Consider the following 22,500-nt stretch of genomic DNA (forward strand, 5'->3'; position numbering starts at 1 on the left):
CAGATTAAGGTTATGTGCTTTACACATTAATAAGCTCAATTTTATCATTGATTGGAAGAAAGATTGGGCCGATTCTGTGTAGTTATCACATTTGACAGTATATCTCTGTACATGCAAATCCGGGCCAATAAATTTGAGCTGCAATCTGATCAACTATTTTTTTTCTGAGGAATTGAAATATCTCCAGATTATCTCCATAGCAAACTCAACTCATATTAAATAAAGGAAATTTCTAAGTACATTGTTTAGCAAATAAACAAAATATGATAAATAATTTTCTTCAACAAAAATGAGACTCAAATGCTTGGAAGAGAAAAACAGAAAACTGCAACCTCAGTGTCTATAGAACTTTCTACATTCCTCTATGCCTCCCTCTTCCTCTTCTTTCTATACTCCCACTGTATCATAGATACTAAAAACCAACATAGATATGAAACATGAGTCCAACTCACCTGCTTTTCTTGCCGCCCTTCTTTTGCTTCCTTTTGAACTTCAGTCCTTTCACAGTAAGTGCACTCGAGGCGCTCTTCCCTTCAAGTTTCTTCGTCAACTTTAACACTCTTTCCATACCCTTCCGTGCAATCACCTTATGATCTTCTCTACGACTCAACATCTTCCGATCAAGCGGCCAATATGCATATGGTTCAAGTTTGTCCTTCCTTTTCAGGTCCCCGCTCGCCTTCTTACTTGTATACTCACTGCCCGTGTACGCCCACCCAGAAGAATCTGATGTTTTCCTGCGTTTCTGCACCTTTGTCAAAGAGCTTATTACTGAGCGGGTGCCTGCTTGGCTTGTCTTGTCCATTTCATGGTCTGAGGAAAGCTGGCCTCGCTTTTTAGGTTTTCTGTCCTCGTCAATGATCAAGCGCCCGTCGGAGTCGATCTCAAGCTCGTCATCAGACCCTTTCTTTTGTTTGAGGCTCTCTAACGATCGGAGGGCTGACCTTGTCTTTTGTCGATCTAGCAAGTCCAACGGACCATCTTCCAACTCATCAAACAAATCTTCTGGCAAGCTCTTACCTGCTCTTCGTATCCGCATTGACCTACATAGACAACGTCAAATCCCAATTGGTTAATATTTCCATTTTACCCTCTGCATGATATATGGAAAGGAGTTACTTGAGTGATGCAAGAAGAAGCCAAACTTTGGCAGAAAAAAATATGAATTGAAATGGTAAATACAAGGGCTATTTGTGCAGCAAACATAATAAAAATAGCAAAAGCTAAAGTACTAGGCTCAAACTTGTTTCCAGCTAAAACTCAACCTGTAATGCAGAAATCAAACTACGACTCAAACCCTTCAACTACTGGAATCGAGTCCTATTCTAAACTAACTCAAGCATAACCCTAAGAAACATTTCCTAAAGACAAAGACTTCCAAAATTGAAATGAAAAAAACCAAATCAAATAAAGTTATAATTCTGTCACTAATCCCACCACTAAACTTTGAACCCTGAAAATGCAAAATGTTGCAAAATCCATAGAAATACTTGTGGCAGATCTTAAAAGATATTCAAATCAGTTGTAGATTGTGACATTGTTTTAAAAAAACAAAGTTATAGATTGCCAAAAATGGAATTCTTGTGAAAAGCCATGTTTCGTCTCAGCATCTATCTACATGACCTACTTTTAATCTATAACAATACTACAAATTTTGCTAGCAATTTCAAGTGCATAGCCGATATTTCAATATATGAAAAGCTTGAAAATGGAGGAACAAAGGCATATGCTTACAACATCATACTTATTGAAAGCTTGGAATATCTACCAAAAAAGAAGGATACTTCTTGTAAATGAAAATGCCATCACTTGAATGCAACTATGTTATCTGTCATCTAAATATAAAATTTGTTGATATGATGATCTCAAATGACTAATAGAAAATTAAGAAATTACAGACCTCAATGAAGAACCTTTCGGGTTAAATTCAGAGGCAGCCTTGCTCCCTCTGCCAGAGACTGTTTTAACTTCTATGTGCTCTGCATCACTGTCTTCGGAATCCTCATCTCCAAAATCAGAGAATATTTTTGTATGGTTCCATCTGCTAAGCCTGAAAATTTTTGAATTATCAAAAAATAAAATCAGCATAAGATTTATGGTTTACCTAAGATTTCTGCAACATTCAATACAAACAAAAGTCTGTTTCCAAACAAAATATTAGCTGTTTCAACTATCCATGAAGCAGATCAACAATCATATGTGTTACAACTATATATTATATATTACCTTTCGGAAAATCGGAATCGAATCGTAAATTGTAATATGGATCGAATCATATCTAATCATAAATCATACCATAAATCGTAAGATTCATTTACATATACCCATAAGGAGAGAGAGAGAGAGAGAGAGAGAGAGAGACTATAAAAATTTATAAATAAATTAGAGAAAAATAAAATAACCAATTTTTCATTTTTCATTTAAATTCATTAATTCAAATAGAAATTACCATGCTTGATATAATAAAAATAATTGTTTGCTAACAAACTTGTCACAGGCTAATTATGTATTTCTCATCCAAACTAATGCCATATTGGATAATACTCTTAAAATAATAAAAGGAAAAATATCATATCAATTCTCAGTCTAAAACATCAAATGAAAAATATAAATTATAAAAAAACTGATAAGTTGCCTTACAGTCGTCTCCCTGCTCGATACAAGTAATGCACTTAAGCACGTGTGTTGTACTTGACTATTCAAATTGGTTCAATTCTTTCAAACGCCTACTCTTCCTTTTTTCTTCTTCTCACGAGAGGGTTTTCGAAGGCTTCTAATGCAGACAGGAAATGAGGTCTTTTGAAAGAAAGTCCTATTTTCTTTTATACAAAACTTAATTATGATAAATCACATTAATCGAATGAACCATACGATTTGTGATCGAATCGTAAAATTCAAGCGAATATCGAGATTCATATAAATAACAATTTAATCATGGGATTCAAATCGAAATCGTAAGATTTTTCAAAAGAATGTGTGTATACATGCTAGGCAATTTCGATGAAAGCAATTTCGCAGCTCACTTTTTGAATGGTTAGATTTTCAAAGCAATGTGTGTGCGCGTGTGCGTGTGCGTGTACATACATGCTAGCCAATTTCACAGAAAGCCATTTCACGGATAAATTTTTCAAAGACAGAACAACCACGTGGCAGATTTTGTCTTATTCATTTAATTCATCCTAGGTAGCTGTCCATTTGAAATATATGTCCTAGTTATTGCATATATCATTTTCTTAATGATAGTTATTACACATCATGATGGATACGGAATCCAGTCGTCTGTTAATTTAACCCAAGAAAAGGTATTTCCATTTTTGCATGGTCCAATCATTGATCACAGAAATTTCTTATAGATATGATCTTTTATCACATAAATATATTAATTATGAAGATTGGAAGAAGTCATAATTATGTATCATAGTACCAAGTAAACGGGGATCGAGAAATTCCCTATAATTACAACACGCCTAAACTTGAATCATGTTATGTACTTGGGGATAAAGCTATTAGTGATTATCTAGGAGAAGTATACTATGAGTACGGGTAAAAATCCTGATAGAAACGTGAAATGGTTTTCTGCGAAATTGCCTAGTACTCAGCCAAGTTTCAACTTGACGTGGACTCAAGACTTCAGAGGTTTCGGGTAAAGTTGCATGCTTTTAAATCTCAGAACTCCAGAATAATGTTTGAGCAATTTGCTCCAACTCCAACACTTATGAGATTCTTTACTTATTGACTGATTATTTTTTACTAAATGGGTGGTGACATAATTTCTAAACGCAACATTAATATTTTCCATCTTCTACAGCCTATACAACCATGAAGAAATAAAATGGCGGTAGAATGCTTTCTAAAGTATCACGTCCAGTAAAATAGGGTTTACAAATGTGTTCGCAAATCACGTGGTATTTTCATTAATTAATATGAAAGTTACTTTTTTCCGAAATTCAAAATGGTATCATCCATTTAATAGAGAATTGGGAGTTCAAGTAATTTGATGTGGCAAGCTAGTGGGGAAAAAGGAAAACATAGTCTCTAGCAAAGAGTCTATTCTTTAGTTAATTCTGAAATAGTATATGCAACTTAAGCAAGTTACCTGGTGGTACTTGCACTTGAATGAAGAGATCTTGTTTCCCCCTCGGACTTGGCTGCAATTCTTCGTTCTTTGCGCTCCTTGGCCTGTTTTCCATTGGAATTGTCAATAAGAATAGAAATACTTCAAGAAATGAAAACTATAAAAGAAACATAATTCAGGAGAGCTCTGACCTTCCTTATATTGGAGAGGAGTTTCATATGTTCCTCAGGCATTACTGCTTTAACAGCGTCTAGACCACATTTTCTGACGAGCATTTCAAGAAGAAACTTAACCTGGCAACATGAAGCAGAAGTAGCTAGTGCTTTAAGACTACTAGTAAAAAAAATTAAAAGAATATAACATCTTCAGGAACATATTAATAACATCACTGTGAAACAGAAGTATGTACTGCCTTCAAGATTGCTAGTATAAAGATTAAGTTATACCCTTTTGGGAAGCAAGAACAAAAACATCGAGGAGAGCCCATGTGAAATGCAAATTATAAGGAACCACTCGTCGGTTGACGCTCATTTGCTTCTTACAGCCATTCTCCTTGGAGTGCCAACTATTTTGCAGACTCATTTCCTAAGGCGTGTTCATAGGACCACCTTTTTTTAGGTCACTAAGTGTACTCTATTATAGGTTCGAGTCATTGTGACCTGGTGGTTACAGGTTCGAGTCACGGAAACAATGACATAGAAAAGTGTCTAAATTTAGATTCCTTGGACAAGACGATCGTGGAAGGTGATTCTATAAATGTCATCCAATGGTTGAAAGGATCGGTTGTCCCTCCTTGGAGATTTGTTCATTTCTTTGATGAAATTCAAGACCGTGGACGAATCTTCAATCATTTTCAAGCACATTAGGCGATCTGCAAATAGTGTGGCGGATAGCCTTGTTCGTCAAGGTGTGGGGGAAGCCGGGTTTAGAGATCTTTCGAAGCGTTTTGCCAAGAGAGCGAGGGTGCCCTTCTGGGGTGGGGGTGCTAAACCTCAGTTCAGTGCCCCCACGTATGCGGCGGCGGGTTAATAGAGGTCTCTCGCTGACAACGCGCTGCCTCCTCACGATCGGGTTTCTCCCTCCATCGAATCAAATTAGCCAAAGGTGTGTGTTCATGAGCCCATGCTCAAGTTTCAATCAATTCCTATGGTTAATTATTCTTAATAACAGATTCCTGAAGCGTTGGGTTACTCTTGAAGAGCCTTCTTTCAGAGACGATTTCTGTACATTCGAATTTCAGAAGGATAAGCCTAAAAACCTAGAGAAAGCAAAGGACAGAGGGAAGTGACTTACTTACATAGGAGGGGGACAGAGAACCATCTCGGTCCTCTCCTTTTTCATAGAATGAAATTGCAACCATTCAAAAAAAAAAAAAAAAAACAAGAAGAAGAAGAAGCTGTTTCATGCAGTTTATGATTTTTAAGTGAAAATGTTATATATATATATATATATAGGGAGAGAGAGAGAGAGAGAGAACTAGCCAATTTTTCCTTCGATGAACAAGGAGGAGAAATCGTGCCTGGAAGGACCGTAGCTATGTAGTCGAGTATCGAGCAAACCCTTAGCTTTTGTTTTCCACATTATAATTGATATAAATCGCATCTAACAGTGTAGCTATGTAGTCGAGTATCGAGCAACCCCTTAACTTTTGTTTTCCACGTTATAATTGATATAAATCGCATCATTGTTAGATGTGTTTAGGCCTTTGGAATTTCATACATAAACCACCTTGAACTATACCTTTTTTTTTCCTAGGCTTTAGGACTTGAGCTTTGATAGGAGTTAGCTTTGGGTCTGGTAGATTTTCTATAGCTTTGATAGGAGTTAGTTTTGGGTCTGGTAGATTCTCTATCTTATCACTAGAGTCTGGGAGGTAAATATTCATGATTTTCCCAGCCTGGCTTGTATTTGAATATTTCATTCTTGTTACACATTTCCCTTCAACTAATCCGAGAGAGAGAGAGAGAGACGAGGAGGAGGAGGAGGAAGAGCCAGAATAATTTATACTAACAATTTCAAACTGCGACTTATGTCACAACTTGCTAATAGCCATTAACTGGTCTCTAGTGATCCGCAAGTCGAGTTGCCAGGAATAAAACTTGGCAATCCTAGAATGAAAGAACTAAAAACATTCGAGATAATGTCATAGAACTGGAAATCTACATGGAAATCAGCACACTTTTAGAAATCGAATTCAGAGATGTAATTAGTCAAGTCATTTTCGACTCGACTAGGCCAGGTTAGTCATTGAATGGGGCAAGACAAATGAGTCATAAAAGCCTTGAAAAGACTCTAGAATCAAAAAGTAGTAAAAGGTTAAGGTATCATTTTGATTTATTTTTATTTTATTTTTGATGCAAGGGCAAGATAAATGAGTCATAAAAGCCTTGAAAAAACTCTAGAAACAAAAAGTAGTAAAAGGATATGATGATCTTTAAGGTATCATTTTGATTTTTTTTTTATGCAAATCATTTGAAATTATAATTGCTAAAAGTATTACATTTGCATTAGTATGTTGAAATTTTAGCGGGCAACCTTAATTTAACAGATGCAACCTTAAAGTGTCACCATATGACAATTCTTTATCTATTAAAATAAAAGCGTGTAGCTTGAAAGTCATCTAGAAAAATGGTATTTTTTCATTCTTTAGAAGTGGATTTCAATGTTGATCATAAAGGTCACAGCTGGGAGCAGGTAACACTTTGAGATTGTGTCTCCACATAATCTTTGAACCTTATGTCTTCACATCTTTTGTATAACAAAAGTAAACAAAAACAAACTCCAACAAATCCCTTACCATCTTAGTGGATATAAAGAAAAGAAAAGAACAGAAACAATACTCTCCCTTTGCTGCCTTGTGTGTGTGTATAGACAGAGAGTGGCGGAGAGAGAGAGAGAGAGAGAGAGAGAGGAAATGAAAAGGAAAGAAAAGAGAGGAGAATGAGAGGCAAGAATATATATATGAGAAATAAAAGCATGTCCAAATCCGAAATAAAAAGGATATAAAAACATGTTTGAACATGCATGAAGGTAAAAATAAACAACAAAAGAAAAAGGAACGGGCTCAGCAAGTTTTAAAAATTGACAGAGTGCCTTGGAACTTAGATAGATCAAAACCAAGTCAATGCAACTGAGTTCCAAGCCAAGTAGATAAGCTTTTAATCATTGGAAAATCAGTCTTTCAATCTAAAAGTGAATTGGCCAAGCAAATGAAAAAAATGCCGAATTTGTAAAGTATCAGCCAAGTCATGATGGACTGGGCAGCGTTCAGAGCCTAGCGATACGTCTAATTGCCTAAGTTTCAAGCGAATCAATGAGTTTCTGAACACGTGACATCTAGAAAAGCATGAGTACTTTCACGGTCAATCAAAGAGGAGTCCAATCAAGATAAATGGTATTCATGACTCTGGAAATATATCTTCTACTGATACTGATATCAACATAAATAGAAATCTAGACAGAGAAACACAGACCTTGGCTTTAAAATGGTTCTTGGTGTCATCTTGCCATTTCAACAATCCTTCAACAACGATATTCAAGTGAGTCTGTAAGCTCTCAGCTTGTGATTTGGCCACCAACACCTTGATCAGCCCTAAACTAGCCTGCATTCGTCATAACATCAGTCCCATCTTAGGAAGAGAATAAAAAGGGAAAAAACAGAAATGAAATAACAATGAAATTAGAACAATGATATGTTTAAATGATAACATGCACCAGAACATTTGACAATTCACATATCATGGAGAGAGAGAGAGAGCACATACTTTGATTATCTCTCTGTTCTTTCTCTGCAGCAGGAGCAATGCAGATGGGAGCAAGTTGTAAGCGGCAGTGACAAGATCAGAAAATTCATAGGCCAAGCGACCTATCGCTTTAACAGCTGCACTGATTGTGTGTGGTGTTTCACCAGCCAGGCCTCCAGCCACCTAAGACCATGAAAGTAGGAGCTACTGCGATCAGAACGGTATGATTCTACAACTAATTGCTACAGAAGTTACTCGTTCGCTTATAAAATACAAGAAGGGCTTGAGTTTGTGTCCAGCATAACATTAACAACAGAGAAAAAAGAATTGAGATTTCCTTAATCAGCCGTCACGAAGGAAAAACAAATAAAATAACAACGAAATCAGTTCTGGAAATGGAAAAAGAATAACAAAGTGAGAAAACAATAGAAGCAATAAGCACTCAGTTTACTATGTAGAGAGTTAACAGAGGAAATGAAGCAGCATTGAGGTTGAATCTACATTGAATTTTCAGAAACCATTCATACACACATGTATGCATGCATCCTCAATATATTCTGCACCTAGAACCTCAAGATAAATAAAAATTTTGTTTTCTGAAAATATTGTGAAGGTTTCACAAACTTGTAGATATCCATCACAAGAGTGTTGGTGAAACTGTGCAAAATAATCAGGGTGATGTTCAAATGAGACCCTGGAAAATCTGAAAAGAGTTGTTGGACTACAAACCAAAACAGTCAAACTCTTAGAACGGAAGCAGATCCTAATGCCTGCTTGAATTTTTGGCCAAAATAAAAGAGCAAAAAAACTATGAAATTTGTTTTATATCATTGATGAACAAATTGACCGAAATTTCAAACGGAAAAAATAAAGAATGTCCATGGCAAGCATCTAAGAAATTGTGTACCATGCTAAAGAATTCTTGCAAGTTTTCCTTCTTGCCACCTTGATCTTCATCTCCACATGCATGGCCAATTTTGACGAGCAAGTCATAAGCCCTATTCCTTGTTTTTTTATTTGCCTGCAAAAAAATCCCCAAAAATGCCATGTTAGCATGTAACACCAAACTAATTTCAAAATATTGGGAAGAAGTATGAGATATAAATTCAATAAGGAATAGCTAGATACATCCTTATTGTTCAAAAAGAGTGCAGTCAAGTATTTTGTACTGCGCCTGCGGGCCATCTCAGTCTTGGGATTTTTCTTTATCTCATTTAACAAATGATTCTCCATTAAAAAAAGAGTGTAATCAAGCATAATAATATGGAATCCAAAACAAGAGAGATGAATGATATTAGTTATTAAATTTGGCAGCTTGATGTGTGTGTGTGTGTGTGTGTGTTTTTGTAGTTATATTTGTATGATCAGACACTCATCTCTGTTGAAATTAAGAGTCTGATTGTATTGGTGTACATCACTATTGGAAATCGATTGTGCCTCTCATTCGTTTTATTTTTCCATCTTCAATGTGTTCAAGTTCAGTCCAATTTCAACAATATCTAATTATTCAGTTAATGTTGGGTTTGCCATGCTCATTGTTACGCTTCCAAGTCTTCAATTAAAGCAATCTATATATTGAAACTTGAAAGATGTATTGATGAAAGGGAGATAAAAAGTGTGAGGCGAATAAAGAACCAACCTCCAAATGGACAAAGTTTTCTCACGGTCAAATAGTCGCACACTGAAAGAGCTTTAAAATGGCTCAAAATATGCTCAATAAAAGAAATGATGGTTTTGGCCAGGATGCCATACGGAAGAAACTGCTTAGCAATGAAGGATAGAAATGATAAATCGGCAGCAAGGACATCTAGTTAATTCTTTTTGTTAATTTCATTTCTGAAGTACTTGACTTGCAGGGGAACCTCTTGATGAATAATGAGAGGTGTCCTTTTCCATTTTAAAGAATGTAAGAGAAAGCTTCAAAGCTGGAAGTGTACCGTACCGACTACTTAATAAAACCTCTGTTTGAAAAAGAGAAATATGATCTCGATACACAGACAAAGAGTCCTAAAACACTATTTAATAGATGTGAAATTTCTTTTATTACTATTTAAAATTTAGTATTCATATATATATATATATATATATGAGAAAACTGTTGGTGAGCTTAAGCTCACCATTTTTTTGGTGCGCTTAAGTTGTTATAACGCCTCCCACTCGTGCGCTTAAGCGGGACCCAAACATTTAAACGAATGGGAGGCGTTATAACAACTTAAGCGCACCAAAAAAATGGTGAGCTTAAGCGCACCAACAGTTCTCTCTCTCTCTCTCTCTCTCTCTCTCTCTCTCTCTCTCTCTCTATATATATATATATATATATATATATATAGATATAGATATAGATATATATACGCAATTTTGTTAGTAAAGAAAATCCCTCCCCCAAAATCTATCTAGCCAAAAGCCACAGCAGAGAATATGAGAAATACCTCTTTCAAGGCAAGTATTAATTCAGTGAGAAAGGATATGATAATGCCACGTTTCCTTTGTGCTGATTCATCCTGAAAGACACAGAGCATGAGTTACTACTTTCATGATGTACATGGTCTTCTAACCACATTATAAATGCAAATCATCAATAATTATTACAATCATATATGTGAATGTGATTTAAACAGAACAAAACACAATTTAATTTATGTTGTTATAAACCTTGGCAACATGCGCAATAAGGAAGTACAAGCTGTCAAGTCTGTGACGCTTGGCTGAAAAGTGACAAGACGGCAGGACTTCTATCATCAGCTTAAGTAAATCATCCAGCTTACTTGAAAGAAATTCATCGCGTTCCTGAGCAAATGGTTATAGCAACAAGATCAGTTGAAAGAACATCTCAAAGTGTAATGACAGTGAAGATAAATAACCATGAAGTTGCCCCTCTATAATTCATATGCTCCAGCTTTTCAAAAGGTCGAACGCAAATGCATACCCTAAGGATAATTGAAAGAGTTTTATATGCCCTTTTCTGAACCAAACCTTCTTCATCCTGCAATTCAAGAACATCAGTCTTGGTATCTGGGACCTTACAATTTCACAAAGGTGATAAGAGATGATCACTCGAAATCAATGAAATTAAACCATACAGTTGATCATCAACAAACCTTTAATGCTGCCATTATTGGAATAAACAATAGGTCAATGTCTTCTGTATCCAAACCTGGCAGAAGTGACACTGCCACGTCAAATAGCTGAGCCCTGCAATTAAATGAAGTAAATAAGTAATTTACTTAAATTGTCATGATAAAAAATGACAATATAGACAAGGAAAATAAGATCACCTTGCAAGTGACGGTGAACTCTGAATAGATGAGTCGTCAATCTGCATAGAGTTGGATTTTCTAGGCTGCCCCTTTTCAACTGCCTCTTTAGTCACCTCCAAAAGCTTCCGCATGGTAATTTTGAAGAATTTCCTGACTGACTTCTTTTCTGATACAGAAGCAAATGCGCCAATTGTGGACTGTACAAGATTTGAAAGTCATTATCCAGTTCTAAAAAGGCATCTCAGCACATGTAAATGACATAGGGTTCAACAAATATCATATAAATAAGTTAATTGAACTTTTCCGTTAATTTTTCTGAAAAAAAAAAGAATAATTAACACACTGCATCATTACAACCTCCGGAAATTATTATGCCAATTTAGGATATGATAAACTCTACATATCATGTTCAATGCTATGACCAGTATCTACAAGGAAGCAATAAGTGTCTGGAAATTCTGTGCTCCTCCAATTAAAACCGTGCTATTTGATGATGGAAATGGAATGGTTCGGACGACCAAAATCAAAAAATTATAAATTTAGAGAAGCAAATATAATATGGGGAAAGAGCATATTATGGAAATGGAATGGTTCTGTCAACATGACAAGAGCAAAGTCAAATATGGGGAAAGAGCATAAAAATTGTAACATGTTACTCCACATTTAAGTATATCAGATGGAAAAAAATAAAAAAAGTAGTAAACACCTGCAAGCATCCACCACTGTCCTTTGAAGATTCTAAAAAGATCTTGGACAGAACTGAAATGAACTCGGGAGATAATAATTTAATTGCATTCAAATTATCGGCTGCAACCTTTCGCGAATAATAATCCCTGGCTCTCCGTTCAGGAATGCTAATTTCATCATTGGGCAGATCAGTACTTTCTGCAAGCACTTTCTTGTTCTGTTGAATAAGAATCTAAAAACCACCAAAACAGGGAAAAAGATGAGCTGAATAGCATAGTTACATGATCCAAAAATTGATCAGGTTGAAATAGAAAATAACCATCGGAGACACACAAACCTGCAAACTAGAACATATTATTCCACGCAAATCGGGCTCTTCAGAAAGTGCAATGCATAATGCTTTTGTGAGACCCTTGAAGCTATTAGCAGTATCTATAGGGTAGTTACAAAAGGATGGCAACAAGGACCACAGCGAATATACAAGTGCTTCTGTACTCCGTGATGTGAAAATCCGGCCTTCTTTCTCTAGCTGTCAACAATAAGGCACACATGTCATACACAATGTTAAAGTCAAGAAAATCGAAAATTCTAAAGGAAAGCTCCTACCATTCGGGATTTCTGCTGCATAAGCCCAGCCAAACCCAGAATAGACTGCTGAAAAAACCTTAAACGAGCACCAACAGTGTACTGCTTCAAGACAGGAAGCAGCCAAACATTAGCACCAGATAATTCTTCTGAATCCAAATTAAGTGGTAGAATGCTCAAGAAAATCTCAGGTCCCACCGCACCAAGAGCCGAACCAACACAGTCATGCAGCTGTGGATTAACAAACACATATGGGAAAAGAGAAATCACTAATCAAGAATTTACAGTTGAAAATAATTTCAGATAAAGGAATGTGGGACTGTACAATTTCAAAGCTCACAACAAGAAGCATAGACTACATACAAGCCAACAAATTCATTTTCAGATCAATAGCCAACAGAAAACGAATATAAAAGGAAGAGAAAGGCCTGTTGGAAATCTAAAGGTACGTAATAAATGCAATAACAACAGTAAACGTGTGCGATGCTCTAGTATAGCAATGGTTTCTTGAACCGGCAATCTAACCAAGGTGATGAATCCGGGGTTGATCTTCTATGGATTTTGAAAAGAGATAAAGCAAAGCAATGAGACTTGGCTTTGTCGCAAGCAGTGTTTGCATTATCAAATAGGTGCGCACCGTTTCAAGTTGTGCATGGATTCTATGGAAGACTTCCTTGGCATTATCCTGATCTGATAACTTGACTCAAGTGAGGAAGCAAAAACCATAGTGTACCACTAACAGGAATTACATGATGATGTTAAGAAGAAGGTTTAAGACATCTATGCCAAACATGGGGCCAAAGGTTAGATGGTCCAAAAGGGAGAAGCACTTCCAAGTGGGATGCTTGGTGATGGCTTCCCTTTGTGATGAGAGACTTAAAGCAAGCGCATACAACAAACTCGACGCTAAGAAATTGAGCCGTACAGAGTTTTGAAAATATTGGGGGGACAATGCTTATAAGATCATACTACCTCCACATATGGATTTTTTATTTTTATTTTTGAATGATTGCCTCCACATATGGATAACTCGCCAATATTCAACATTTCTGTCCATGAATATCATGTGAGATAGATTAATGAAGACTAAGCATTGACGAAGAGGTCAAGCAAATCTTAGATTCACTCGTCAGAATGGAACATCATGCTTTCAATATGAAATGCAGGGGAAAAACTTCTTGCGCTCTGGTTGGTTGCACAAAAGCCAGGCTTTCGTAGGGTTTTACTTGGGTTTTGGGTGCCACATCATCAAAAGCCCCGGTTTGACTGCCATTAGAAGAATGAAATCCTGAAAACTACCAGGGATGTCTCTTGGTTGTCTCCTTGTCCAATGACGTGTCATGCCAGTAAACTCCCAACAAAAGATGGTTTTTTGCTTTGATTTTCTTGGGGTTGATGATTTTTCTCTTTTTATCTCTTTCTCTTTCTTCTCTCTATATTTGTCATGACAACCCCCCCCCCCAAAAAAAAAAAACACTACTCTAGCACTATTTTACGAGGTTGACACCCAAACATTACTTACCACCACTCTATGAGGAGACTTCAGGGTTGACTATTCCTCTAAGTTATTGATTTCATTTAATTTCGGTCGTTTCATCCGTAAAACCGGAACGAAACACCCTCATATTCCGTTTCACTCGGTTTCCATCCTGTTTCAGCCGAAACAAGGTGAAATGCATTGTTTCGTTAAAAGACCCCATTTTATTTTTTCTCCTCTTCTTCTTGCCACTTCTTAGTTCTGTTCTGTTCTTCTTTCCTTTTCTTAGCATTTACATACACAGCCATTTAAATAAATGTCTTTTGTTTACTTGAGATTTACATGTAAATAAGGAAATAACCCCCATTTGGAGTTATTAAAAATTCTAAAAGGATAAAAAGTCAACTTTTCAGTTCTAAGACAAAATTCGATCTTCTTCAGTCATTTTGGGCCAGTTCAAAATCTTAACTTCCAAACGATGAAGTATTTTTCAAATTTTAAAAATTCATAAATTTTATCATGTCCAAACATTATTAATTCCCAAAAGTCATGTAAAAAAATCTCATATTTTGTCTCTAAAAATTTTTCATTTAGTCAAGCAGTGGTCAACACGGGCATTTCAGCTAATAGTGATTTTCCTTTTAAGTAAATGTTACAACCTATGGATTGGGATGCAGAGGATGACCATAATGTTCCAATTTTTAGCAATTTTTTTCTTATTTTTAACTATTAAAAAATCTGGCCGTCGTAGCAAATTTTCCGAAATGAAACGCCAAAGCGTTCTGTTCCACTGGGCAAAGCGGAACGACGAACGAAACAGAATTCATAACTAAGCTCGTCCCAATTGACTACTCCCACCACCACTCTATGAGGTAACTACCTGCAACCGAACAAAGCATTGAAGAATGCCTTGAAGAAATCCCAAAGAGTTAAGAAGATTGATGCCGACCTATGATTTGTGGACACGGACACTTGAGTGTCGGACACAGCAAACCCTCAAAATTTACAAACAAGGAAACGGCTAAAACAGAATCGTGTGTCGCGTTTCAAGCCGGATACGAGGTTTCTGGCATGACAGCTCATAGAAATCTCAAAATGGTGACACGCCCATAATAATAAACGAGGTAAACACAGTATTCAATAATAAAACAATATGTCACACTTGATACTGTACAAAAATGTGTCAGCACGCAGCACGCCCACACTAAGTCTGACAATTATAGAAATACCTTTAGAATTGTCGAAAGGAGTGTCGACATGTGTGGACGCGTGTGTCGTGTTAGACACGACACAATACATGTGTCAGCAATAAATTCAAAGTGTCGGCTAAATCATAGATGCCGACGTATATGAATCATTGAAATTGGGGTCCGAGTGTTCCCAAAGGCAAGGAATTGATGCAACTAAAATACGCCAAAAGTTCCTGAGACCATATCTCCAACTTCGGTGAGGATCAACCAAAGAGCTACCAAAGAAGAAACAAGAAAAAAATATGAACTGTGGAGGTATAAAGGATGTACCATGCTGTTATTAGACGTCATGCTACCATCAACAGAGAATCCACCGTGATCCAATTGCCTCCAAAATTTATGGAAACACTTCTTGCATAACTTTATAGGAATTATTATGAATTTTAGAGGACTCTTAATGGGGTTTCTATAGAAGTGTGTGACTTTCTTTCCAGATTTGAGCGTTTTATAATAGTTTTGTCTTGACAGCAGATTATTTAAATTAGAAGCTTGCATCTTGTCAAGATTTTTAGTTTAAATTTAGAACTTCGAACATGAGGCTAGTTGAAACTTGGGAGTATTATCTTATAGATGGATTGTTGAAAAGATTAAACAAACAATACACGGTGGTGTTTCACTTCAAATTATTATTTTTTTGTTCTATTTCTTCAGATTCTTTGCCAGAGTTTAATTTTTCTAGAGATTCTTTGCTAGAATAAAGATAAATGATTAACTTCAGGCAGCATAAAAATACATAAAAGAGTGGCTTGCATTGTGTAATGCTGGTAGCTACCTCAACCAATCCAGCAAGAGAATACATCCAATGGTGATTCCAAGAGCCAATATTTTGGTCAGCTTAAAACCCATTAGTTCTGTAGTAGAGAAACTCTTTAGAGTGGAAGTCAAAATAAAAACTATTACAAGGCATTGACTTACGTAAGATAAGTATTTGTTCCTAATTTGTAATTTGACACCTCATCTACCATTATTCTGACCAATAGCTAGAAGCTTTTTGAACCTAACAAATATATATTCTTAAAAAGTCAATAAAATCTTTGGACTGAAACTGTCCATTTTTTATTGACCCCTTCAAATAAGTTGGTTATTATCTATGATTTGGCCGACACTTTGAATTTATTGCAGATATGTGTCGTGTCCATCACGACACCTGTGTCTACGCGTGCACACTTTTAAGTGCACTGCTAGAAGTGCCAGTAACTTTATATGTATGTATGTGTATAAGTGTGCCACTATTTCTAGATTTTTGGGGGGTTTCCATGTCAGATACCCCGTATCCATGTCGAAACTCGGCACACAAATATGGATTCAGCACACGAATATGTGTCCACAAATCATGATTATATGTACTTTCTGTTTTAGCCGTGTCCCCGTTTCTAAATTTTGGGAGTTTGCCCTGTCTGACACTTCGTGTCCGTGTCCGTGTCCACAAATCATAGGTTATTATTTTTCGATGGGGTATATCCAATAAATTACTAAATTAGGATAATGGCATTTTTGAAATGAAGAATTTTATTAAAAAGGGGGAAAGCCGCAAACACTGAGGTGATCAAAACCAGATAAAAGACAAAGAACGAAGAACCTCCAAAGAACACACAGTTTCTATAATTATCTCTCAAGTGCATTGCATTACGAATTTTGTACTGTTATTTCATTTACCTCTAATGAAATATTATTAAATGTTGGAATGCACATGTCAAATTATTCTACATCGGCCCCAGCAAGAATTACTAAACAAACTTTTTAATCCATTAAATATAAATGATAGCCATCTAGTATAAATATACGTACGCCAGTTTTCTAGCAAGTGGGTTAGCCTCTAACTTCACTAGCTAGTGTACATGAACGAAGTACACATGCAATGCAATACAAAGATTTAGAGCATCTAGATTGGGTTAGAAAGCCACCAAGGGTGATACTTTCCATTCCAAATAAAAATTTTCCAGGTAAATTAAATATGGTCTATAATTTCTACACAAATGCCAAAATCTCAACTGAAAAAGCCTTTAGAAAACAAACCATGCTAGGATAAAAAATTGACATCTCGCAGAGGCTGTAAAATACTGACCTTCATTTAGCTATTTCATGGACATCTCTAAACTTTTGAAGCAATTATGTAGGTATTGCACAAACCAATACAATTTTACATGTCGAATGAAAAGTAAAGCTCCCAACAAAATATATTGCCAACATGGATAGGATGCATTACCTGTTTTCTATAAGCAAGGTCTTCATCTGGAAGATTCTGCATATCTGCCAGGCTCTTAATGGTTCCCCTCACCAGGTATGAAGAAGATTCCCCTATGCATTGGTAAGCAAAATAATGATGATAAGAGATTAATTGAACTTCAAATACAGGATTAATTCAAGAGTGAAACTCTACCATAAGTATAGAAAAATTGTACCAAATAACTCCATTATGAATATAAGCAGTACGATCATTATGAAACATTCGAAGAGATACGATTGCATGTGGAAAACAAACAGAAAAGGTATGAGCAGATATGCATTTTTGTACCATGTGTTATTTTAGCTATTTCATGGACATCTCGTAAGCAATTTGAGAATTTCCCACATGTTATTTTAATTGCTCACAGAAAATAACCATGCATATTCCATTGAGGTTTAGAGAGAATAGCAGTTGGCCAGTTGTAGTGAAAGACAATAGCAATGGATTTTGTCTTTAAGTAGTTAAATGTCTTTGTTTTCAAGCATAAATTCATTTTCCAATATTATATACAGGAAAGTAGGGTTCCTTAAAATGGAATAAAAAAGAAAAGTTTAGAATCAACGATGGACATACCTAATTTATCAAACATTGCAGAAAGAATCTCAAATGACATGCCCCAGACTGCATTGTACTGATAACCAAGTAAACTCTCAATAATGGTGCATAATTTTTCGATGATAGTTGGCCCAGAGCTTCTCGTTCCTTCCAATGGAATCACTTTTATCTGATCCACACCCTGTTTTATTAAGCTTTCATCAATACAGGCATGTATAAGACCCTTCAAGGCTTCCATGGCTGCAAATATGGCCTCTTCATGGTCACAGGCTAATATTTCTGTCGAGACATGAAAATGGAAATGTTCATCCTACAAGTGTCTTCTTCATTCCGGTAAGGAGCTTGGAATTAAAATTTTGAAAGAATGAATATATCAGAGATTAAAACAAACCTCCAAGTGCATTGAAGACAATGGGCAGCTTCACTACGCATTGGTCTCTGTTTAGAACAAAAACTTTTTCAATGCCAACATGTAGCAAGCGTGCCGTAAATGTCATCCCATCCGCTGATTTCTCTGTGGAAGAAAGAGACAATGCTAACAAGCACAAAAGATCTAATAACACGTCAGGAGCAATCCTCGAAGATGGATTAGAGCAGAGGGCTTGCAAAATGTTCATAATATGCCTAGTTACGATTGGATGTCGAAGTTCCAAGAGTGGTTTGAAGCACTTCAGAATGTTAGTTGTGAACTTTATAGACATAAGAGGAAGACAATCTTTAAGAGCACTCAGAATATATAGGACCTCCATTGCTCCTTTGGGTCCTTCCGTGGCACTCGTAATGGGATTCGATCCACCAGCAAGTAGAATAAACCTCTGAAAAATGTTTGTTATTCCTTCACTTGCTGATGCCAACACTGCTGACCCTTGAAAACTTTGTAGGACATCATGAAGACATGAATGGGCATGTTTTCTCACCTGTAGTTTTAAACAGTTGTCACTTCTACCATACAATATATTTTAAATTGAGCCATTAGTTACCAGAAATGACAGGATGTGAATGCGAGTAGGAGTGCAAAAAAGTAGAAAATAAGCTATTTTATGACCCGAAACATGTAGGAATCACAAGGTTTCAGAACAGGTGAAGCACTGAGAATAGATCACCTGTTTATTAAATACTTCTTCAGTAACTCAAAAATGGAGGTGAGACAGGCAACTTATCAGTAATGTGGATAGTTGAAAAATAAAAGGTATTGGATCAAAGCACATTGGGTACCACAATATCAAGCATTCTAATCAGTTTAGATGAAAATAGAGATAAAATGATCAATGTCAAGCCTTCTAATCATTTTAGATGAAAAATAGATGTAAAATAATAAAATAGCAGTAACCATTCAAAAAAAAAAAAGATAAAATAGCTGTACAATGAAATTCAGAATAAATGAGTTCTTGAGCGAAGCTTTTTAGTAATCATATGCGAAAAGGAAAGCTGAGTTAAATTTCAATAAATGGTATTTCTCTGCCAACATTTTTCAAAAAATAAAATGCTTCTTTGTCGTTTCTACAACTCTGGATACAAAAGCCAATGCTAACAAACAATTGAGACCTATTGAAACTATAAAAATGTTGGCAGAGAAATACACGGCATGCCATTGGTAGCAAAAAATATATCATTATCAATGTAGGCTCCCATTACAAATATTACTGTTCTTTCCATTTTTTTAGTATTTTGTAGTTAAGAACTTAGTATAGAATTGAGTCTATTACCTGATTGTTGCTTCATGTAGAATTGAGATCTAATTGTTGTGAAACTAGCGTCCGAACTGCAAGACATGCCTCAAGTCTCAACCAATCTTACATGCATATTCTACCTTTGTGATCATAAACTCATAAACCATATCATAGTTACAATTTTCTAACGAGAAGCTACAATCACAAGACACTATAAAAAAAGCTGGCATTGTTACATTCACATTGCCCGATCAGACAATGCAAATATGCAATTTGAATGAATTTGTGAATTTCTAAAATTTGAAATAAAAAAACAAATTTGGAAAATAAAAAATGCTTAATATGAGAACAAGAAAAAAGAAACACATCTGGAATTTCAAATAAGTTGTGCAGATTTCAGTGTCGAAATAACTCAAATTAGAACAAGAAGAAAATTTCATGCAGTAAAACTAAAAATGAAACGTAAGCAACTTCACATAAATTACGCAAGATATGTGAAAAAAAAAAGTATAAATCCAAGAAGAAAACGGTAATCAAAAGAGGGAAATGTTAAAAATTACCTTAGGGCGATTATCTGTGACAAAGCTAAGGAGAATTCCATACGAGGGAGCGATACTTGACCAGTTAACCTTGTCACCGACAATAATGAGATGGGAAATACACTTCAATCCAGCCTTCACAGCACCGACTGAGGCCAAAGATCCATGCCCTAGAATTCGAGAAACTGATTCCGAAACGACAGTATATTTTCTTGCCAAAACTGCAGGTGAAATCCTCGGTAGAATTGTAGATAAAAGTGTGAGAATAGCTGTAATTGCTGAGATGGAAGGGGAAGAATCAGAAGATAGGCGATCTAGAGAAGAAACTGTTGCACCAAAGTAAGCGATTGGAGTAAGAGGGATCTTGTGGTCTTTGAGTTCTTGTGAGATAGCGCCTACAACTGCACACAGATGTTGGTGATCTTCTCGCATGGAGTTTTTGAATCGAGACAAAATGAATTCGCAGATATCTTCGTTTTCATAGATAGGAGGGATTTCTTCCATTTCCAGACCATCCATGGTGGAGATTTGCAAAACCCTAGCTGCGTTAGGGTTTTTTTTTTGGTTCTATGCAAAACCCTGCCCGCGTTACTGGTCCTGTTCCTGTTCGATTAAGGTTAAGTAGAAGTAAAATAATGTCATTCTCAAGTAAAAACGAAGTGGCGCTGATATTTTCCCCACCTTGGAGGCTATTTCACCCCCCCCCCCGCGGGGACGGTTTTTCGCCAAAACCGTTTCTGAGCAATGTTTAGCGTTTGGTTTGTATTCTAATATTGAATTTGGACTCCATAGGATGATCCCAAATGGACGGTTGTGATCATCCTACTTTGCTGGCAATAGAACAATTTTTATTTATTTATCTCTCAAACCCATGGACTTAGTTAATTTGAGCCGGTAAATCCTTTCACCTTCTTCATGAAAATTTTCTAAAGGATTCATTAGCCGACCCCAACTAGTTTGGGACAAAGGCTTAGTTGAGTTGAGTTTAATCTGTAATCAAGGTAGGCCACACCATAGGATGATCCAAACCATCCATTCAATGGCCCACGACGTAAATAGGTTGCACCCCAAAATATCATTTCCAAAGGATGATCCTAGCCTCCGATCTAAAGAGAAACTTCAAGTTATAGAAACCTCTATAGATTGGAGGGTCTCGATCATCCCATGGAAATGATTTTTGGGGCACAACCTATTTACATTTCAGCCCATCAAATGGATGGTTTCGATCAGCCTATGGTTTAGGTCATACACTAACATTAAGGCCCAATTGTAGACCCCACTTATATTTTTCAAAATGAAGTGTAGTGTCCACACAATAGGATGATCCAAGCCGTCCATTTGGTGGCGCCGCAACGTAAATAGGTTGTGCCCCAAAAATCATTTCCACGAGATGATCAACCCTCTTATTTATAATGTTTCCGTAATATGCAGTTTTTCTTTAGATCGGAGGGTTGCGATCATCCTATGGAAATGATTTTTTCGGATATTTTACGTTGTGGCCCATCACGTGGACGGTTTGGATCATACTATGGTGTTGGTTGTACGGTTCATTTTGAAAAACATGGGTGGGGCCTACCTTGCTCAAAGATTTAAACAAATTAATTGTTGGGCCCACCAACGGTTCATGGTGGACTGGGAGACTAGCTGTAGAGTGGGGGTGGGGAGAATATCACTGCCCTTTCTGTTTTATTCAACATCTGTTCATTCTCTGTTGGGCCACAATGTAAATAGGTTGTGCAGCAAAAATAATTTTCATGGGATGATCGCAACCCTCCAATCTATAGAGGTTTCCATAACTTGCAGTTTCTCTTTAGATAGGAGGGCTAGGATCATCCCTTGGAAATGATATTTTGGGGTGCAACCTATTTACGTTGTGGGCCATCAAATGAAAGGTTTGGATCATCCTATGGTGTGGCCTACCTTGCTTGATGTAGTGTTGTATGACTGTATAGTAGAGGGGTTGATTTTATCCTAGAATGGGAGAGAAAAAGGGAGTGACTCCTTAGCCGGTAAAAAGTGGGTAGGAACGTGCTTTATAGTTAGTGGGTGGTCGGGGGATTAGCCTCCACGAGGGGTTGGGGGAGCTACATGCAGCGTAAGGGGGCCAGCTCCCAGTGTTGAGTTGGGCCAAACTCCTTAATAGGCCCAACTCAATTGGGCACATCCCCCTTTAAAATTTGAAGCCAGCCCCCTTACGTATAAGCCTGCCCTCCTATGTATAAATCCTGGCTCCGCCACTACCCATGAGCTACTAGGTCTGGCCCGTTACACACCTCGAAGTTTAGCCTCTGTGGAATATCATGTGAAGCAACCTTTTCTGCGGAACCGTTCATTTGGTGGGCCTTCTATGGATGAGAAATCAAACAGATGAGATGATCAAATCATACATATCTCTCTCCCTCTCTCTCCCTCTACCCCCAAGGCTGTTTTCCTTT

The 22,500-nt window shown here is 36.7% G+C and overlaps 1 protein-coding gene across 1 annotated transcript; it reads right to left on the reverse strand.

Moving 5' to 3' along the window:
- Positions 1–197: 197 nt before the first annotated feature.
- Positions 198–22,477, reverse strand: LOC143863935 (ARM repeat superfamily protein). Its single transcript, XM_077374735.1, has 20 exons — positions 22,339–22,477; positions 20,087–20,668; positions 18,248–18,773; positions 17,875–18,135; positions 17,281–17,372; positions 12,369–12,578; positions 12,100–12,291; positions 11,782–11,994; positions 11,094–11,272; positions 10,917–11,010; positions 10,745–10,801; positions 10,471–10,605; positions 10,248–10,319; positions 8,726–8,839; positions 7,840–8,001; positions 7,549–7,677; positions 4,267–4,368; positions 4,097–4,179; positions 1,901–2,050; positions 198–1,043 (listed from the first exon to the last, which is right to left on the reverse strand). Exons 2-20 carry the CDS (start codon positions 20,582–20,584, stop codon positions 449–451), a joined length of 3,864 nt encoding a protein of 1,287 aa, XP_077230850.1. The 5' UTR covers positions 20,585–20,668; positions 22,339–22,477; the 3' UTR covers positions 198–448.
- Positions 22,478–22,500: the final 23 nt, after the last annotated feature.

This window comes from Tasmannia lanceolata, unplaced genomic scaffold, assembly GCF_043159265.1.
Source record: "Tasmannia lanceolata isolate RefF3 unplaced genomic scaffold, GAP_Taslan_0.1 ptg000044l, whole genome shotgun sequence".
In the NCBI taxonomy this organism is placed as follows: Eukaryota; Viridiplantae; Streptophyta; class Magnoliopsida; order Canellales; family Winteraceae; genus Tasmannia; species Tasmannia lanceolata.

Excerpts from the sequence above, each read along its gene's own strand:
- LOC143863935 (XM_077374735.1), bottom strand. The coding sequence starts at position 20,584 with ATGGATGGTCTGGAAATGGAAGAAATCCCTCCTATCTATGAAAACGAA. Across the intron at positions 8,002-8,725 it reads TGCAAGAATTCTTTAGCATG|GTGGCTGGAGGCCTGGCTGG; the intron begins GTACACAATTTC and ends TCATGGTCTTAG. Across the intron at positions 4,180-4,266 it reads TCCTCTCCAATATAAGGAAG|GCCAAGGAGCGCAAAGAACG; the intron begins GTCAGAGCTCTC and ends AATGGAAAACAG.